A 21,052-nucleotide genomic window follows, 5' to 3' on the forward strand; every position below is an offset into this window, starting at 1 on the left:
CCTGAACATGGTGGGGCTGCAGACAGACAGAGGCATGCAAAAGAAACGTGACATCCCAAGAGAAATCAGAGAACAGCTAAGGATAGGCCCAATTCCCAAAAACATGCACCCCACCTTCAACAAAGAAAGGAGGGAAAAGAGAGCCGAAGCACTGGTCAGACGCTTCAGCGAAATAGATAGGGAGATAGTGGCGTACACGGATGCGGCCAGCGGCAAACTGGGTGCGGCAGTAGCCTCGGTGGTAGATGGCCAAGGCGAAGCAGTCTCAGCAGCAACAATACGCAGCCGCAATCCGGAAGCAGCGGAAGAAGTAGCCATCGCGCTTGCCTGTGTCGGGACCAAGGCGAGCTACATAATAAGCGACAGCAAAACAGCCATCCACAATTACGGAAAAGGCAGAATCGCACCAGAAGCGATACGAGTACTAACAGGAAAGAAAATTGACAGAAAAATCAGCCTCGTATGGGCACCAGCTCACACGTCGGTCCCAGGCAACGAGGCGGCACACTTCCTAGCCCGAGATCTCTACTTCCGGGCAGGAACAGAGCCGCCCGCTTGCAAGGAACTAGACGAGAGACTACAGACCTACACAGAAATAATCGAAAACTATAAGCTTCAGCGTAGAACTGTCCCCCCTCCGGGCAAGGAGCTCGGAAATGGAGAGGCGAAAGCCTGGCGCAGACTGCAAGCAGGAAACTACATAAATCCAGTATGGGCGTCACACGTACTGAAAGACGAAGATATAGACGATAAATGTAAGAGATGCGGGGAGAGGGGGACCCTCGACCATATAATCTGGCAATGCGTAGACTCCCCGGGTGTCAAGGAAGGAATAAATAGTAGAGAAGCCTGGGACACCCTTCTGCAAAGCGCGGACCCCGCCATGCAGAGGAGAGCCATCCATCTGGCGGCAGAGGCCGCGAAGAGCCAACAACTCTTTGCCTGCATCTAGTCGCGGATCCCCCACCCCTGTCCCCAGGCCTGCGCGCCAGGGGCAGGGAGTAGGGGGTCTCCTTCTCTGATGGAAATAAAAGTTTTTGGAACGGAACGGATTGGCTGCCATGCGGCTTACATGTGCTCTTCTCCTCTGTTGTTGCTTGTTCTAGCTGTTGTAGTCGTAGTGGGACGCGCTCCGTGTCGCTGCAACTGCAGTTTTTGTCGTGTCCATCGGGATATTTCCCACACTATCAGCTTGACTGCGCTGCCACAACGTTCAACGCCGATTTGTTGTGTCTTACCATCGATTGTGGTCGATGCGAGGGTTTTGTTGAGGTTCGTCCTCGCCATCGCCGGCCGCAATATCTGAGTCGCTAAGTGATTGGCCACGTCTAAAGCGCGAGACACATGGCGCGATTTTCCGTGCGATCTGTAGTACGGCGTGTCGTGTGCGACTTGCCGCATGCGGCGATTCGGGACACATGGTACAATTGAGCGAGCGGCGGCCCAGAACCGGCGCCCCTGCGTGGAAGTTCGGAATCCTGCGTAACTTCGAACAGAAAGTGAAAGCAACCGTATTTGCGCAGCTATCTTGTTTGAAACAAGCGATGACAATATAAACACGTCTATGCGAGCACTGTAGACGTGTTTCCGCAAGGCCGCGTTAGCAGTATCGGTTCCGTTGACAGCCGCCGATGGCCAAGAGCCGGCAGGCATAGCTCGCTGGGCCATCGAATCCGACACCGGTTGCTCTTGTGACACGATCGCTTGCAGCTCGTATAACGAAGCGCCTATGTTAGTCGGCACAACGTGTACACAGTTATGTCACGCTTAAATTGCAGCACATTTGATTTCTTAGGCGCCAACAGAAGCTAACGAGCATGCCAAGCGATCTAGCGATCGCTGGGAGACAATGTAGGCCTAGCTCGCCGGCCGTCTATCCAGGGCCGAGGGTACTTACGATGCATCCGCAGCTCGTAATAAAGCGCCTAAATTCGTCAGCACAATCAATACCTGAACATTTATGTTTCTCTTTAGTGAAAATACGGTTAGTTTTCCCGGAGCCGTTAGTAGCGATGAGTAAACAGGCCAGTCAGGCGAGCCGCTGGCCTGTTTATCACGCCAACGATTTACTATTTCGCACAACGTTTTTTAACTCGCACTCTTTCGAGGCCACTTTATTCTAGGAGTTATTTCGTGTCAGAAACAAATTGTAGCCCATTTATGCGTCGTGGTCAGCGGCGAAAGAGGCCCGCGTTTCGACCAGAAAAAAAAAAAAAGAACAGACATGATCGGAGCGGCGAGGAGCCCGCTCGCCGGCCCCGCCCTGCCGGGTCTACCACGTGGCCATGATGTTCACGCTACCGGCGCTGTCATTGGCTGCGGTCGTCCGACCGATGCGGCAGTCGCACGACAATACGTCATGGCTTTTTGCGAACACGTGACCACTTTGTTTACACTCCCGTTTGCCCCATCTCGTTGCTCTCTGGAACCGAAACTTCCACTGCTCGCCACAAAAAAGGCTGCAAATAATTACCTGTCGCGCTCTGAAGTAAATGAGGTTTCGTGCCGTGATTACTGGGTCATTAACTACTTATTAAAGCAGAAAAAACCACGTGGATTTTTTTTTGTGTCAGTACTCCTTTAAAGGTAGTTCAAAACCTACGCTCCAACATCCGGTCACAATGATGAGGAAGTAGATCAGTTTTATGAAGATGTTGTATTAACGATGAGAAAAGTGCAAACTCAGTATACTGTAGTAATGGGCGACTTTAATGCAAAAGTGAGGAAAAAGCAGGCTGGTGAACAAGCAATTGGAAACTACGCCGTCGATTCGAGGAACGCTAGATGAGAGATGCCGGTAGAATCCGCAGAAAGAAATAAGCTTCGAAAAATGAACACCTTTTTCAGGAATCGTAGGAACAGAAAGTGGACCTGGAGAAGCCCTAACGGTGAAACAAGAAATGAAATTGACTTCATACTTTCTGCTGATCCCAGCATAGTGCAGGATGTAGAAGTGACAGCTAGGGTAAAGAGCAGTGATCATAGGTTAGTGAGGGCGAGGATTCACCTAAATTTGAAGAGAGAAAGAGTAAAATTAGACAAGAAGAAACAGGTCAACCTATAAGCAGTAACGGTAAGTGTAGACAAATGCAGGCTGGTACTTGCAAACAAATATGCAGCCTTAGAACAGAGAGATGAAGATGACATAGAGATAATGAATGAAACTCTAACTAGGCTGGTTTCGCAGCAATTGAAGTGGGAGGCGAGTCACCAAGGCAACCAGTAGGCAAGCTGTCCCAAGTAATAAAGGACCTCATAAAGAAACGACAAAAAATGAAAGTGTCCAACTCAAGAGATAAGATAGAATTCGCGGAACTGTCAAAACTGATCAACAAGGCGAAAATAAGTGACATTCGAAACTATAATGTGAGAAATACTGAAACCGTAAAAAATGGACGCAGCCTGAAATCAGTGATAAAGAAATTTGACATAGGACAAACCAAGATGTATGCACTGAAAGATAAGCAGGGTAATATCATCAGCTATCTTAAAGATATTGTAAAACAAGTGGAAGAATCTATACTGACCTGTACAGTACCCAGATCAGTCAGGATATCTCCAATAGAAAGAGTAATGAACAAGATGCAGAAACTCCTCCTATAACTAGAGATGAGGTCAGAAGGGCCTTGCAAGACATGAAACGAGGAAGTGCGGCAGAAGATGGAATAACAGTCGATTTAATCAAAGATGGAGGAGACATAATGCTTGGAAAACTGGCGGCTCTTTGTACGAAGTGTCTATCGACTGCAAGGGTCCCAGAAAAGTGGAAGAATGCAAACATTATACTAATACGCAAAAAGGTCGACGTTAAAGAACTGAAAAATTATAGGCCCATTAGCTTACTCCCATGATTATATAAAATATTTACCAAAATAATCTCCAATAGAATAAGGGAAATTGACATTGGACTTTAGTGAACCAAAGGAGCATGCTGGATGGATCACATCCATGTCATTAATCAGGTTGTTGAGAAATCCGCAGAGTATAAGCCTCTCTATATGGCTTTCAGAGATTACGAAAAGGCATTTGATTCAGTAGAGATACCAACAGTCGTAGCGGCATTACGTAATCAAGGAGTACCGAGCGCTTAGGTAAATACCTTGGAAAATATCTACCGAAGTTCTACAGTTACCTTAATTCTACACAAGAAAAGCAGGAAGATACCTATAAAGAAAGGGGTCAGACAGTGAGACACAATCTCTCCAATGCTATTCACTGCGTGCTTGGGAGTATTCAAGCTATTAAACTGGGAAGGCTTAGGAGTAAATATCGACGGCGAATATCTCAGCAACTTTCGGTTTGCCGATGACATTGTTCTATTCAGCAACAATGCCGGCGGGAGCTACAACAAATGATTGAGGACCTTAACCGTGAGAGTGTAAGAGTGGGGTTGAAGATTAATATGCAGAAGACAAAGATAATGATAAATAGCCGGTCAAAAGAACAAGAGTTCAGGATCGCCAGTCGGCCTCTAGAGTCTGAAGGAGTACGTTTACCTATGTCAATTAATCACAGGGAACCCTGATCACGAGAAGGAAATTCACGGAATAAAAATGGGTTGGATCGCATGCGGCAGACATTGCCAGCTCCTGACTGGAAGCTTACCATTATCATTGAAAAGGAAAGTGTATGATCAGTGCATTTTACCAAGAATGAGATATGGGGCAGAGACTTGGAGACTGACAAAGCTTGAGAACAAGTACCGCACAAAGAACGTTGGAACGAAGGTTGCTAGGCATAGCGTTAAGAGACAGAAAGAGAGCGGTTTGGATCAGAGAGCAAACGGGTATAGACGATATTCTAATTGACATCAAGAGAAAAAGAATGGAGCTGGGCAGGTCATATAATGCGCAGGTTATATAACCGTTGGAACATTTGGGTTACAGAGTGGGTACCAAAGAGGGGAAACGCAATCGAGGACGACAGAAGACTAGATGGGGCGATGAAATGAGGAAATTCGCGGGCACTAGTTGGAATCGGTTGGCGCAGGACAGTGGTAATTGGAGATCGCAGGGAGAGGCCTTCGTCCTGCAGTGGACATAAAACAAGCTGATAATGATGATGACGACGTCATGTGGGTAGGGTCGACTGAAAATTCCGCCGAGCAGTGTGCTGCAATCTGCGGCGATGTACATTTTTAAAACCTTATAATAACTTACATGATTTACGTGGAGCACTTAGATGCGTCAATTAATGATCAGAAGGACCTACTCTAACGACTGAGCACGTTTATACAAAATCGTTTCAGGGTCCCTTTAACGAACGTTGCCGCTTTGCAGACGCGAAGAGCCGCTACAGTTTACGCGTCTATACCCAATACCGCAGCTTCATCGACGCGCGAAGACATTTGTCTACCGCGTGAGCGCACCTCCGAGAATGTCGTACGTATCGTGCTGCGAGAAATCGAAGCAGCGTTTCCTGCCACGCCAGTGACGCAGAGCTTTGACGATTTTCGGCCGCTCGTGTCTCATTCAGTCGGTCAATCGCCAAGAACTTGCCATTGTGGGTCTTCCGTCCATCTTCTCTGCCAAACATGCAGACTTTGCTCCGTCTGTTGCCTCTCCGCTTGTTCACCAGAGCCAATACGGTCCATATTCGAGCTATCGCAACCCGCCCGAATGGCGCACACATGAAGATAGACCCATCTGCTTTTATTGTGGACGTGTGCAAGACATCTCTCGCCACTGCCGAAGTTCCTGGCCAGCCCACTCTCGACCAAGCTTTCCCGCCTAGCGGCGCTCCCCACTGCATCCTCGCCCACCTGCTCTCTCCACCGAGGTTGAAGACGCAGCTAACAACGCTCGAGCCACTGTGACCAGCCGCTCGCCATCACCTCACAGTCGCCGCTCCCGTTCGCCCCAGCTGCGTCGCTTTCCGTCCCCAGCTTATCGGCGCACTCACGATGTGATCCTCGGACTCGACTTTTTTGACCGCCCATTCTGCTCTGCACTGATTGACTGTTCAGCCAGTGTTGTACAACTTCAGTTAACCCTTCCCGTTGACATTCCTGCTCAAGCTGCAACTCAGCTTTGTTCTGCGCATTTTATTCGCCTCCCGTCGCTAGCAGCAACCTGCATCACTGTTTCCTGCCCACCCGTACCTGACGGAGATGATGTCCTTATTCCGCATGTCCTATGTCCTACTAACAATCTATCCTTCCCACACACCATCGTTTCTGTAGCGGACGATTGGACATGTCTTCCTAAATTTCGGACAGTGCCCACAAGTACTTCCTCGAGGCATGCCTTTTGCCACGTTGTCACCGTCACACGAGTGCCAGATTTCCGCTGTATCTGTTGCGCCTTCTTCGACCAGTGCCAACTATGCGCCTTCTGCATCTGCCCCGCCCGACGACTTTACAAAGATGATTGCACCGGACCTCTCAACCGAACAAGCCGCAGAGCTTCGTGTCCTCTTGGAGTCGTACTCAGACATTTTCGACCTGAGCGATAGCCCTTTGAGTCAAACTACGGTCGTGAAGCATCTTATACGATGCTTCACGATGCTTCACGTATAAGATGCTTCGTTCACCTGACCGTGGCCAGGTGAACGAAGCTGGCTTTTTTGAGTCGAACGAGTAATTTCAATTCGTGCGAGGCTTACCAGAATGAGGGAGGCAAAGTGCAACAGCTCAACGCCACGGGCCACCAGGTTGTGTCCCTCCACGTGCAACAGGCAGTTTCGTAAAGCCTTAGGCCTAAAGCGTCGCTACCCTGACAACAACCAGCATTCATAAAAACAACACCCAAAATGGGCGCAAAACAGGCAGCCGCGAAGAGACGTCAGCTCTGTGAGGTGGTCACCCCGCTCGGTGCACACAGCATCCGAGTTGACAGCGCCCACCGTCCCAGACAGTGTCAAGGCGCCCGGTGCCAGGCCGCAATACGAGTCAGCCCGTAGCCGCACCCGTGGCCCGCGGCAACCCGGCTTCCAGAGCCGTGACTTCATCAGAGGCAAAGAGATAGTTATTTACATAAGAAATTCGGACCACCCACGAGGCTTCCGTACTCACTCGCTTCAGGCTTGCCAATGCTCCGCGGGCGCTAAGTCTCGCTCTCCCAGAATGTAGACAACGTGGCTCTCTTACCGACTAATGTCATTAAAAAAACACTTGCGAGAAGGCTTAGCATGTTGAAAAGTTCAAAGACACTACAGCCACCATCGCCTCGCTAAAGAAAGTGCGCCGCCGACGCTAGCGATCAAAATCCACGCAAGCCCTACGCTTCAGTTCAAACAAAGGTATCGAACGAAGCAAAACTGTTAAAACTATCGTCCGATGCCCCAAGAGCCCCACGTTGGGCGCCAGATGTGGGGTTCTCACCCGTGCTCTTGGGACAAAGGAACGACAACACAGTAGTGCGAACAATCACAAGGGCATTTATTGCACATTTCATAGACTAATGCCTTTTTAGCAGAGTTGCTATCCATAAGACATGTCGATGGGCGCGCGACAAATCGCGGAAGTCCGACTCACTGCTACCGTATAGCGAGCGAATATGTTCGTCCCATGCTGGACACCAACACCTGGTCGTTCGCGCGTGCGGTCACGCGAACGGTGGCACGTTCGAACGATCGTGTTCGTTCATTCCAGAATAGGCCTGGCGAGACGGGCTCGCAGAAGCATGGATCGGCGCACGCGCAGGACGTCCGCGCCGCTTGCCGAAGCCAAGCCAGAGAGAAACAGCCTTCTCCTTTTTGCGCCCAAGTAATCCCGCCGTTAGATGGCATTAGCAGAGCAATGCTCGCGTCATCTCTCGTACTACCGGCAAGCATACCGACATTTACCGTAAAGCCGCGCGGCGAAGCCGGATTACAGGAGACGGGAGCTATGCGGGAAATCAACGTATCAGGGGACGCGTGAGAGTTGCGCATCCCCACTACGTTCATGTGAACAACTTACTTTAACCCCTATATCTGCAGAATATGCCGCTTCCGTACATATATTTACTGACGGGTCGGTGTCAACAACCACTTCAATGGCGGCATTCGTCATACCGAGTATGAAAATCAGTAAGCGCTTCCATCTCGACCACCAGACTACCTCAACGGCCGCAGAGGTTGTTGCCATTCGGGAGGCAATTCGTTATATATCGATGGAGCCGCATCAGACTTGGACTATATTTTGCGATTCCAAGACTGCACTTCAAGTGATCGATTCTGCCATTCGACGAAGATCCTACTATGTCCTTGCTCAAGAGGTGATCGGATCACACAATGTCGCCCTAAGAGCTGGCCAATGAATGAGGTTTCAGTGTGTTCCGAAACAGTGGCTTGCATGGAAATGAGCTCACCGACGCGGAGTCAAAGATGGGCCACATTAATGCCATGCCACTGTTCATCCAATTTTCACATCCAGACGCTAATGCCCTAGTGTACAGACTTCTGCGCGATTACCGCAGTATATCGGGTCTCGCTAGGTCATCGTCATCATTGCCTTCACAAACTCAACCAAGGGATGAAAATACGGATGTCACCGAACATGAAAAGGTGCGATGCAAGCTTGCTCCACAGATTCGAGTGCAGAGCGAGTAATTTTTTTTGTCCCGCTTTCTTTTTTTTTCTTTTTTTGAAAGCGCAGCTCTTAGGTCCCCGTTCCTGCGCTTAGCGCAAGGTATCTTCAGATATACCTCACCACCACCACCACCACCACCAACACCACCACCATCATCATCATCGTCATCATCATCATCATCAGCCTGGTTACGCCCACTGCAGGGCAATGGCCTCTTCCCATACTTCCCCAACTACCCCGGTCATGTACTAATTGTGGCCATGTTGTTCCTGCAAACTTCTTAATCTCATCCGCCCACCTAACCTTCTGCCGCCCCCTGCTACGCTTTCCTTCCCTTGGAATCCAGTCCGTAACCCTTAAAGACCATCGGTTATCATCCCTCCTCATTACATGTCCTGCCCATGCCCCCATTTCTTTTTCTTGATTTCAACTAAGATGTCATTAACTCACGTTTGTTCCCTCACCCAATCTACTCTCTTCTTATGCCTTAACGTTACACCCACCATCCTTTCTTCTATAGCTCGTTGCGTCGTCCTCAATTTGAGTAGAACCCTTTTCGTAAGCCTCCAGGTTTCTGCCCCGTAGGTGAGTACTGATAAGACACAGCTATTATATACTTTTCTCTTGAGGGATAATGGCAACCTGCTGTTCATGATCTGGGAATGCCTGCCAAACGCACCCCAGCCCATTCTTATTCTTCTGATTATTTCCGTCTCATGATCCGGATCCGCCGTCACTACCTGCCCTAAGTAGAAGTATTCCCTTACGACTTCCAGTGCCTCGCTGCCTATTGTAAATTGCTGTTCTATTCCGAGACTGTTAAGCATTACTTTAGTTTTCTGCAGATTAATTTTTAGACCCACTCTTCTGCTTTGCCTCTCCAGGTCAGTGAGCATGCATTGCAATTGGTCCCCTGAGTTACTAAGCAAGGCAATATCATCAGCGAATCGCAAGTTACTAAGGTATCCTCCATTAACTTTTATCCCCAATTCTTCCCAATCCAGGTCTCTGAATACCTCCTGTAAACACGCTGTGAATAGCATTGGAGATATCGTGTCTCCCTGCCTGACGCCTTTCTTTATTGGGATTTTGTTGCTTGCTTTATGGAGGACTACGTTGGCTGTTGAGCCGCTATAGATATCTTTCAGTATTTTTACATACGGCTCGTCTACACCCTGATTCCGCAATGCCTCCATGACTGCTGAGGTTTCGACGGAATCAAACGCTTTCTCGTAATCAATGAAAGCTATATATAAGGGTTGGTTATATTCCGCACATTTCTCTATCACCTGATTGATAGTGTGAATATGATCTATTGTTGAGTAGCCTTTACGGAATCCTGCTTGGTCCTGTGCTTGACAGAAGTCTAAGGTGTTCCTGATTCTAATTGCGATTACCTTAGTAAATAGTTTGTAGGCCACAGACAGTAAGCTGATCGGTCTGTAATATTTCAAGTCTTTGGCGTCCCCTTTCTTATGGGTTAGGATTATGTTAGCGTTCTTCCACGATTCCGGTACGCTCGAGGTCATGAGGCATGGCGTATACAGGGTGGCCAGTTTCTCTAGAACAATCTGTCCACCATCCTTCAACAAATCTGTTGTTACCTGATCCTCCCCAGCTGCCTTCCCCCTTTGCATATCTCCCAAGGCTTTCTTTACTTCTTCCGGCGTTACCTTTGGGATTTCGAATTCCTCTAGACTATTTTCTCTTCCATTATCTTCGTGGGTGCCACTGGTACTGTATAGATCTCTATAGAAACTCCTCAGACACTTGAACTATCTCATCCATATTAGTAATGATATCGCCGGCTTTGTCTCTTAACGCGTACATCTGATTCTTGCCTATTCCTAGTTCCTTCTTCATGCTTTTAGGCTTCCTCCGTTCCTGAGAGCATGTTTAATTCTATCCATATTATAGTTCCTGATGTCTGCTGTCTTACGCTTGTTGATTAACTTAGAAAATTCTGCCAGTTCTATTCTAGCTGTAGGGTTAGAGGCTTTCATACATTGGCATTTCTTGATCAGATCTTTCGTCTCTGCGATACCTTACTGGCATCCTGTCTAACGGAGTTACCGCCGACTTGTATTGCACACTCCTTAATGATGTCCATAAGGTTGTCGTTCACTGCTTCAACACTAAGGTCCTCTTCCTGGGTTAAAGCCGAATACCTGCTCTGTAGCTTGATCCGGAATTCCTCTATTTTCCCTCTTACCGCTAACTCATTGATCGGCTTCTTATGTACCAGTTTCTTCCGTTCCCTCCTCAAGTCTAGGTTAATTCGAGTTCTTACAATCCTATGGTCACTGCAGCGCACCTTGCCGAGCACGTCCACATCTTGTATGATGCCAGGGTTAGCGCAGAGTATAAAGTCTATTTCATTTCTAGTCTCGTCATTCGGGCTCCTCCACGTCCACTTTCAGCTATACTGCTTGCGGAAGAAGGTATTCATTATCCGCATATTATTCTGTTCTGCAAAGTCTACTAATAACTCTCTCCTGCTATTCCTAGTGCCTATGCCATATTCCACCACTGACTTATCTCTAGCCTGCTTCTTGCCTACCTTGGCATTGAAGTCACCCATCAGTATAGTGTATCTTGTTTTGACTTTACCCATCGCCGATTCCACGTCTTCATAAACGCTTTCGACTTCCTGGTCATCATGACTGCATGTAGGGGCGTAGACCTGTACGACCTTCAATTTGTACCTCTTATTAAGTTTCGCAACAAGACCTGCCACCCTCTCGTTAATGCTATAGAATTCCTGTATGTTACCAGCTATATTATTATTAATCAGGAATCCGACTCCTAGTTCTTGTCTCTCCGCTAAGCCCCGGTAGCACAGGACGTGCCCGCTTTTTAGCACTGTATATGCTTCTTTTGTCCTCCGAACCTCACTGAGCCCTATTATATCCCATTTACTACCCTCTAATTCCTCCAATAACACTGCTAGACTCGCCTCACTAGATAACGTTCTAACGTTAAACGTTGCCAGATTCAGATTTCAATGGTGGCCTGTCCGGAGCCAGGGATTCACCCTCTGCTGCGTCACAGATCTGACCGCCGCGGGTGGTCAGTTGCTTCGCGGCTGCTGGGGACTGAGGGCCGGGGTTTGATTGTGTTCATATAGGAGGTTGTGGCCAAGTACTGCACCAGGGTGGATCCTGCTCTGGTGAGAGAGTGCGTATTTCCAGAAAATTCAGAATTTCCCGGTTGGTAAACACCCTGCAATTCTCCATACAGACTGGTTGCTTTACACTGAAAATCCTTTAGCTCAAGGTCACTTCGATTTTCCTATTTAAATACATGTAAAATGCTTTAAGGGGGGGATGGTAGTCGCATGCAAGATGTCAGATTTTCGTAATCCGCCTCTTTCATTTTCCTGTGCTGCCCTCTGCCGCACGCCGCTGAAAACGTTTTGGGAGGGTCCCGGGGCTTTCGCTCGTTGATTTGTGTAACTGCGCCCACGTTGAGTGCGCGTCGGTTGTGCGCTTCGTGGATCGCGAATCATTATTAATGGCTTCTTCGGGACAGCATGTCGTTCCTGAAGCCGTGTACCACTCTATGACTACTGGTTGAGCAGGCCTGAGCGCGCTGTTTACATCGACATCTACAGCCGCAGGTCGTTGTTATCGTCAAATATTGGGGAAAAGGTCCATCGCTGGTATGAAATAGTGTCAAAATGTAGCAAAACATGCATATCTGCGCATATGTGCCATGTTGTTACACTCTGAGGCGAGTCAATATGAGCGGCCGATCTACTTAAACAACGGCAACTGTGATCCAGATACATATTGATACATATTGCTTCGAAGCTACCGTAGAACCGATGCACTTTAACTGTGGGAAGAAGAATGTGTTGGTGCCACATTGCGTGGTGTCGATCAAAGGCGGACGCACTGGCTTATGGACCGTAAACTGTTCTAAGGAGCCCGTTATATTACCAGACGGCATGAAATTAGCCTTCGCCAGGGAACACGCGTCCTTATCAGTGGCTGAACTTACAGATGTGCCGGAAGAACCTGATGGCCACAGTTCGGAAACAGCCCTCTTGTAGATGGTAAATAAATCGCTCAGCACGAGTGAGCGCCGAACGTTAGTGGGTGTGCTTTCGAAGCACGTTTCAGTATTCGACTTTGCGCAGAAGGACAAAATACCTGCAATCCCTGCGTCTCGAACGCGCCATACCATCAACACGGGTTCGGCAAATCCGATTAGACAAAAGCCATATCGTGTGTCACCATCAGAGCGCCAGATTATCAACGAACAAGTGCACGAAATGATGAAAAAGGGAGTCGTACAAGAGTCAGCGAGTCCGTGGGCAGCTCCAGTGATTCTTGTTAAAAAAAAGATGGATCTTGGAGATTTTGCGTCGACTATCGCCGTTTGAATGCTGTAACAAAAAAGGACGTGTACCCACTCCCACGTATTGATGACGCAATAGACTGCCTTCATTCCGCCTCTTACTTTTCCTCAGTAGATTTACGATCCGGCTATTGGCGAATTCCGATGCATCCTGACGACAAGGAGAAGACTGCCTTTCTAACCCCTGACGGGCTCTTCGAATTTTATGTGATGCCATTTGGATTGTGCAACGCTCCGGCAACTTTCGAGAGATTTATGGACACTGTATTGCGCGGCTTGAAGTGGAACATCTGCATGTGCTACCTCGACGACGTCGTCATCTTTGGCCGCACCTTCAGCGAACGCAACTCGCGTCTGGATATTGTCCTGAACTGCATCAGAAACGCTGGTCTAGTTTTAAACTCCAACAAATGCCACTTCGGAGATCGCCAAACCCTTGTGCTTGGGCACCTCGTCGACAAGGATGGCATCCGCCCTGATCCCCAGAAAACAGCAGCCGTTGAAGCGTTCAGTGCACCGCGCTCTGTCAAGGAGCTCCGTAGTTTGCCGGGGCTTTGTTGCTATTTCCGCCGATTTATTCCTAAATTCGCCGACGTCGCCTATCCGCTGACATGCCTGCTACGAAAGGACACCCCCTTTGAGTGGACTCCGGAGTGCCTCTTCTTTTCGTCAGTTGAAGTTTCTGCTGACGTCCCGACCGGTTCTTCAGCACTTCAGTCCGTCAGCTCCGACGGAACTCCATACGGACGCCTGTGGCATAGGTATTGGTGCAGTCCTAGTTCAACGCTACGGTGACCGCGAACACGTGATTGCATATGCAAGCCGCTCATTAAGTAGGCCCTAGTAGAATTACACTGTCACGGAACAAGAATGCCTCGCGGTAATATTTGCGGTTCAGCGGTTTCGTTCTTACCTGTATGGACGCCCCTTTACAGTGGTCACCGACCACCACTCATTGTGTTGGCTTGTCAATCTTCGTGACCCTTGTGGCCGCCTTGCGCGCTGGGCGCTCCGACTGCAAGAATGCAGCTTCACCGTCTCTTATTAAGAACGGTCGACGACACGCTGATGCGGACTGCCTCTCGCGTATGCCACTTAGCACTACGGACTGTGACGCCGACGACTTAGATCACCTCGTGGCTTCTGTGTCGCCGCGTTTTCCAGACTTCGACTGCTTCAAAACCGAACACCGAAAAGACGATAAATTAACACCGCTCTTCACCGCTACGACCGCCTCGACGACAGCAAACCATTTCTGTGTACGTGATGGACTCCTGTATAAGAAGAACTTTTCCAGCACTGGCGCACGTTTTCTCCTAGTGGTACCGGAGAGCCTTCGCACAGCGATTCTGAGTGCTATGCACGACGACCCTACGTCTGGCCATCTAGGTTCGGCGAGGACGCTTTACCGGATTCAGGAACGCTTTTATTGGCCTGGAATGCGACCAGCTGTATGTGGCCAGCTGCATGCAGTGTCAGCGCCACAAACGGCCATCTACTGCTCCAGCAGGTCTCCTGCAGCCGATCCCGCCTCCAAGCACGCCTTTCCAACTAGTGGGCATTGACTTCGTTGGCCCATTTCCAAAATCAGCCAAGGGAAACCGTTGGATAGTTGTTTGCGTCGACTACCTCACGCGCTACTGCGAAACGGCGGCCGTGCCCTCCGCAACTGCCACTGACGTTTCAACATTCCTGCTGCAATATGTGATCCTGCGACATGGTCCGCCTCGCGTGATCATCAGCGACCGTGGACGATAATTCACAGCGGACCTCGTAGAGGAGCTGCTTCATTTGTGTGATTCCCACTTGCGTCACTCGACACCATACCATCCACAAACAAATGGGCTTACGGAGCGTACCAACCGAATTGTAAACATGCTATCTATGTATGTTTCATCCGACCACAAGAAATGGGATGACGTACTGCCTTTTATCACGTACGCGTTCAACACCGCCAAGCACGAGACTACCGGCTATAGCCCTTTCTTCCTGCTGTACGCCCGGCCACCCCGGTACACAATCGACACTGTTTTCCCTTTCTGTAGTCATGAAAGTCCCACTGTCGCCGAGGCTCTCTGCCTTGCCGAAGAAGCTCGTCGTATTGCTCGTTTGCGAACTTTGGCATCGCAGGACAGATCAAAAGCACGCTACGACATTCGCCACCGTCCGGTAACCTATCGGCCTGGTGATTTAGTCTGGCTGTGGACTCCAGTACGGAAACGCGGGTTATGCCAAAAGTTTTTGGCCACCTACGATGGACCGTATGTTATTATTAACAGACTCACGGAAGCCACGTATAACATAGCTCGCCTCACGGCGAGTGGTAGAAGAGCTGCCAAGACACAAGTGGTCCATGTCGCCCGCTTGAAATTGTTCATCATCATCATCATCATCATCATCATCATCATCATCAGCCTAGTTACGCCCAGTGCAGGGCAAAGGCCTCTCCCATACTTCTCCAACTACCCCGGTCATGTACTAATTGTGGCCATGTTGTCCCTGCAAACGTCTTAATGTCATCCGCCCACCTAACTTTCTGCCGCCCCCTGCTACGCATCCCTTCCCTTGGAATCCAGTCCGTAACCCTTAGTGACCATCGGTTATCTTCCCTCCTCATTACATGTCCTGCCCATGCCCCCCATTTCTTTTTCTTGATTTCAACTAAGATGTCATTAACTCACGTTTGTTCCCACACCCAATCTACTCTCTTCTTATGCCTTAACGTTACACCCACCATCCTTTCTTCTATAGCTCGTTGCGTCGTCCTCAATTTCAGCAGAACCCTTTTCGTAAGCCTCCAGGTTTCTGCCCCATATGTGAGTACTGGTAACACACAGCTGTTATACACTTTCCTTTTGAGGGATAGTGGCAACCTGCTGTTCATGATTTGAGAATGCCTGCCAAACGCACCCCAGCCCATTCTTATTCTTCTGGTTATTTCAGTCTCATGATCCGGATCCGTGGTCACTACCTGCCCTAAGTAGATGTATTCCCTTACCACTTCCAGTGCTTCGCTACCTATTGTAAACTGCTGTTCTCTTCCGAGACTGTTAAACAATTAACTGTTAAACAATTGCAATTGGTCTCCTGAGTTACTAAGCAAGGCAATATCATCAGCGAATCGCAAGTTGCTAAGGTATTCTCCATCAACTTTTATCCCCAATTCTTCCCACTCCAGGCCTCTGATACCTCCTGTAAACATGCTGTGAATAGCATTGGAGATATCGTATCTCCCTGTCTGACGCCTTTCTTTATAGGGATTTTGTTGCTTTCTTTGTGGAGGACTACGGTGGCTGTGGAGCCGCTATAGATATCTTCCAGTATCTTTACATATGGCTCATCTACACCCTGATTCCGTAATGCCTCCATGACTGCTGAGGTTTCGACTGAGTCAAACGCTTTCTCGTAATCAATGAAAGCTATATATAAGGGTTGGTTATATTCTGCACATTTCTCTATCACTTGATTGATAGTGTGAATATGGTCTATTGTTGAGTAGCCTTTACGGAATCCTGCCTGGTCCTTTGGTTGACAGAATTCTAAGGCGTTCCTGATCCTATTTGCGATTACCTTAGTAAATACTTTGTAGGCAACGGACAGTAAGCTGATCGGTCTATAGTTTTTCAAGTCTGGCGTCCCCTTTCTTATGGATTAGGATTATGTTAGCGTTCTTCCAAGAGTCCGGTACGCTCGAGGTTATGAGGCATTGCGTATACAGGGTGGCCAGTTTCTCTAGAACAATCTGACCACCATCCTTCAACAGATCTGCTGTTACCTGATCCTCCCCAGCCGCCTTCCCCCTTTGCATAGCTCCCAAGGCTTTCTTCACTTCTTCCGGCGTTACCTGTGGGATTTCGAATTCCTCTAGGCTATTCTCTCTTCCACTACACGTCACGACAAATGGATTGACTCGCACGGCGGGCTTCGTCTGCGACAAGAGGAATGTTACGCATGAAGAAAACGAAGACCCGTGAACGTGCTTGCGGTCCCGAGTGGGGGAAGGAAGAAGAGAACGGCGCTGAGTTGATCAACCAGCTGGCCGCTCTTGCGCTCACCTTCGCGACCTTAAGTAAACGGTCCCCTTCATCCGTAAGGGTTATAAACGGTCTCCTTCGCACGTAACAATATATTACGGGCTGTTAACTCATTCTCGGTTTTCTTTAACTCCATCATACTTAGTTTTAGCGTGCCATAGAGCATTATTAGAAAGAACTGTGCTCGCATAAGTGCTCATTTGTAGGTCATGTTGTTCTCTCACGAAAACGCGCGGATGCCATCGCTCAGACGGCGTAGGTATAAATGAGCGAGGCGGTTGTTTATGTTGCTGTATGCCGAATACACCGTCTCTTGTTTGCCGCTTGACGCAGAGGCAAAGAGTGCATCTCTGAAATTGAGAAATGCGTTGGCAAAGCAACACGTACAGACCCACCCATATACGTAGCGAATGCGGCCAACAGCCTACAGGTATACGGTGACGTGCAGATGTTGGAACAACGCTGTGTCGCTGCTTACCGCTTATTGTGTACGCGCCGTGCGAAGTGTAGCTGATTTCAAATCGCTATGGCCAGAACTGAACTATAAAAGCAGTTTCATTCAACCCAACTGCTTATATTTCAGGTCAGGTCCGCCGGTAGCGAGTGCACGAACTCGACGGCGCCAGGTTTACCTTCGCTGAACAGGATCGAAATTGGCTCAAACTTCGTGGGCACAGCTTGAGAGGGTTAAAGCTTGTGTATTTCAATTGGTAGGCGTGCTTGACGCATTTTGAGTACGATTAATTATATATACAAGCGAAGACGCTGTCGCTATTGTGTTGTCGGTTCGACGGCCGATCGCGCGGGGTTCGGTCGAACGATGGTCGGCACGCCGATTCTGCCGGTGCAGTCGACAAGAAAGCCTGTCGCAGTACAACTCGCGCTCGTCGGTTGCGTCGTTGTCGACCTGGTATGATAAAAAGGTTTCAGTGACGCACAATAGTCGGTCAATCATAGGAGTGAGCGTCTTGTCGGTCTCGTATCGACCCAGTGGTGCCGGGCCTTATGAGTACGTGCAGTCAGGAACGCGCTGCCACCACCAGCAAGTGAGGACCGACGCCGCAAAAAAAGACTTCGTCAGCAACGTGATGTACTGAAGTGTCGCCCAAGTGTAACGCACGGATTTTTCGTTAAATTAGCGACCCATTCATCAAAGGTGGCAACTACCTGGCTCACGGTGCAGTCCGGACAACTCGGACGATGCCCTGGCCGCTATCTCTTTTAAAGTGGAGTTGCGGTCTTACGCTATACGCACGTTTTCGGCACCGCACCGACGTCGAGCTATACCAGTAGAGTTCCAACGCGGTACACGGCACGAGTGTTTGCAGCAGCGCGAGTCCGAGCGCTTTTTTCTTTTTTCAGGGGACTTCCTGGCGCGCGACCCTTCCAAAACGTTTCGCGACTGATCCGCTAGGGCAGGGCGCATGCACCGTCGCGCAATGAAAGAGGCGGATTGTCGATACTTTCTCGGAACTAAAATTTTAAAACTTTGCAGGTGCCTAGTAAAGGCACTTCTCGGTATGGATACTAAATGTTACCCAAAAATATTGTGAGGTGTTGCATTTGTAAGCTTTAACATCGATCCCTTTTCGTACTTTGGTCAAGAAACATTAAAGAAATTGCTAATGCAATTAGTGCATTGAAACTTCTATCAAATATTGTCCGAAAACTGGGATTTGTACTGAATTAGAACACCGACATTCACAGAATAATTCGCTTGAAAGTCAAACTTTAAACAGTGACATGCACATATAAGTGCAATTCAGCAAGGAACAATTTTTGATTTAAGGACATCTATTTAAGGTAACAATTATATTAGTTCAGTAGATACATCGGACAAATTACAAGAATGGGGCAAAATCTCACATTGAAAATTTTATTAGTTACGGAGATAGTGTTCCATTTGTCACAAAAAAAAAGAGGGGTGCCAGAAATCAAGTTGTGTTCACTTGTGAATCATCGAGCTCAAAATTCCTCAGAGAAAATTTCCCACACCAGTTACCAGTAATTTATTTGAAATATCCTTCCTGGCAATGACTCTAGCTTTTCTCTTTGGATTGATTTTTATTAATTGAACGGCACACCAGCAACCTTTATGGGGCCCGCCTTCACGGGCGCGGCTTGGTCACGTTGACGGAGGGTAGCATACCGATATCTGCAAAATTGCAGCTTTTTCTGCAGGTTTGATCAGAAAAAAGGCATTCCTGTCTTCCAAGTGTAGCAAGTGAACACCACTCCATTAAACATTTTAGAGAATTTTAACTAATATGAAGAAAATCACTGATGCACAAACCAGTGCACAACCGCCAACGGTCAGTAATGCCATTTTCTGTGAATAATCAAAACTCCGAAATGCTAAAATCAGTTATAAAGTTATAATAGTAAAAGCAAGAAAACATTAATGTCAATAGCACAAGAAAGAAAAAGCTTTTTTGCACCCTCCGTTAGACGGACGCTCCGCAGCGTGGTGGCACGACCTACTGTATACCAGTAGGTCGTGCGTGGTGGTGGTGAACGATGGCATGCGATGACTGACCGCCGAGCAGCTGTGCTCGTCGGTGCTTATTCACTCTAAGAACAGTTTACACCCTTTGGCTTGCCCCTTCTGCCACACAAGAATAATCGCCATCTGCCTTGATGCGTTTCCTTTCTTTCTCGCTGCAAGCCCGGAACTTTCCAGTGACGAACGGCACGCGCGTTATCAGAAGGGGCACTCCAAAGAGTGTAAACTGTTCTATGCTGATAACGCGCGTGCCATTCGTTACTGGAAAGTGCTGGGCTCGCAGCGATAAAGAAAGGAAACGCATCAAGGCAGATGACGATTATCTTTGTGTGGCAGAAGGGGCAAGCCAAAGGGTGTAAACTGTTCTTAGAGTGTTGGGTGCCGTGCCCAATGTTGCCTACCGAGCATGGAAGGCCACCCAGCCTGGCGGGCCAACGAAGATTATGCCCGAGGGGACGTCACATGCTTGTTACACTCCCTTACCCCCAGTTTGTTTGTCGACAACAAACGTCCAAGTTCACAGTGCGAGGCTCTCTCCGCCCTAGACGGGTCGACGGTGCCTGCTACCCAGGCGAGTAACGGTCCGGTGGCCACCGCCGTCGTGTGCTCCGCCTGGGTACCGGTGTTGACGGGCCAGGTGTGGCAACGCCGGGTGCTGCCTGAGACAGCCTCGCTCCATCCGGAGGGTCCGCAGTGGTCGGCCTTGTAAGTGGGGACGGGCTCGACACCGGCACCACGGGCGCCGCACCACTGGCAACGTTTGCCGCCTCTGAGGTGGGCGGTGCTCCGCTGGAACCGACTGGTGGTGCCGCTAGTCCTCCTGCGGGCTGGAACTCTGAAGTAGCAGTCGAGAGTGCTGGCCAGGTCCCGAGGCGAGGCCTGACATGGTCGGCGTGTCTGTGCCGCGTGGCCCCGTCTGGCGTACGGACGAGCAGCGATGAGGCGCTGGCAGGAGACACCACCTGTCCGGCGGACCAGGGCGGGCCAGGGCGGAAGTTCCTGGCGAAAACTGGAGCTCCCGACTCCGGCAAAGGCCCGGGACGGCACCCTTTGTCAGTAGCCAACTTCTGCTGCTTAAGGAGCACTGTGGTCCGAGGTCCGGATGCAAGACGTCCAAGGGTGTCTTGACCATCCGACACAGCAGGAGCTCACAGGGTCAGTGACATCGTGGGGCGTGGTCCGGTACTGAAACAGTATCCGGGCAATCTGCGTCCGGAAATCCCAAGTCTGGCTCTTCTTGTGCTTGTCCTTGATAGTTCGCACCACCCGCTCGGCTGCACCATTTAAAGCAGGGTGGTACGGCGGAACCATCATCCGGCGGATTCCGTTTTTCGTAAGCCAGGCCAGGTACTTGTGCTTGAGAAAACTGGCACTTTGAGGGGGAGTGGGCACCACCACAGCGACCGCAGGTACTGCCCTTTGTTGCCAACTTGTTGACCGCCGCTTCTGCCGACGGTGAGCCAGTTGCACGGACAATCTCGCCGGCGTCCTTGGCGGCAGCTTCCATTGCTAGCGCTGCTTTCACGGCGTCGTCCAGCGAGGGGTCAGAAAGCTCCGGGAGTCGCGTCTACATGGCAGTGTTGTTGATGCCGCAGAAGAAACGGTCCCGGAGCAGCGAGTCCAGCTGGTCCCTGAAAACGC

General features: G+C 49.4%; 1 protein-coding gene across 2 annotated transcripts in view; it reads right to left on the bottom strand.

Moving 5' to 3' along the window:
- Positions 1 to 21,052, bottom strand: part of homer (protein) — a 91,973-nt gene that overhangs the window by 23,824 nt on the left and 47,097 nt on the right. Inside the window, exon 5 of one of the 2 annotated variants that reach the window (XM_075684222.1) lies at positions 18,771 to 21,042. The exons of the other annotated variant lie outside the window; for it this stretch is intronic. Coding sequence (XP_075540337.1) covers positions 20,956 to 21,042 — 87 coding nt within the window. The 3' untranslated portion in view covers positions 18,771 to 20,955. Of the gene's footprint in view, positions 1 to 18,770; positions 21,043 to 21,052 lie in introns of those variants that run through there. 2 annotated transcript variants of the gene reach the window in all.

This window comes from Dermacentor variabilis, chromosome 3, assembly GCF_050947875.1.
Source record: "Dermacentor variabilis isolate Ectoservices chromosome 3, ASM5094787v1, whole genome shotgun sequence".
NCBI classification, from domain to species: Eukaryota; Metazoa; Arthropoda; class Arachnida; order Ixodida; family Ixodidae; genus Dermacentor; species Dermacentor variabilis.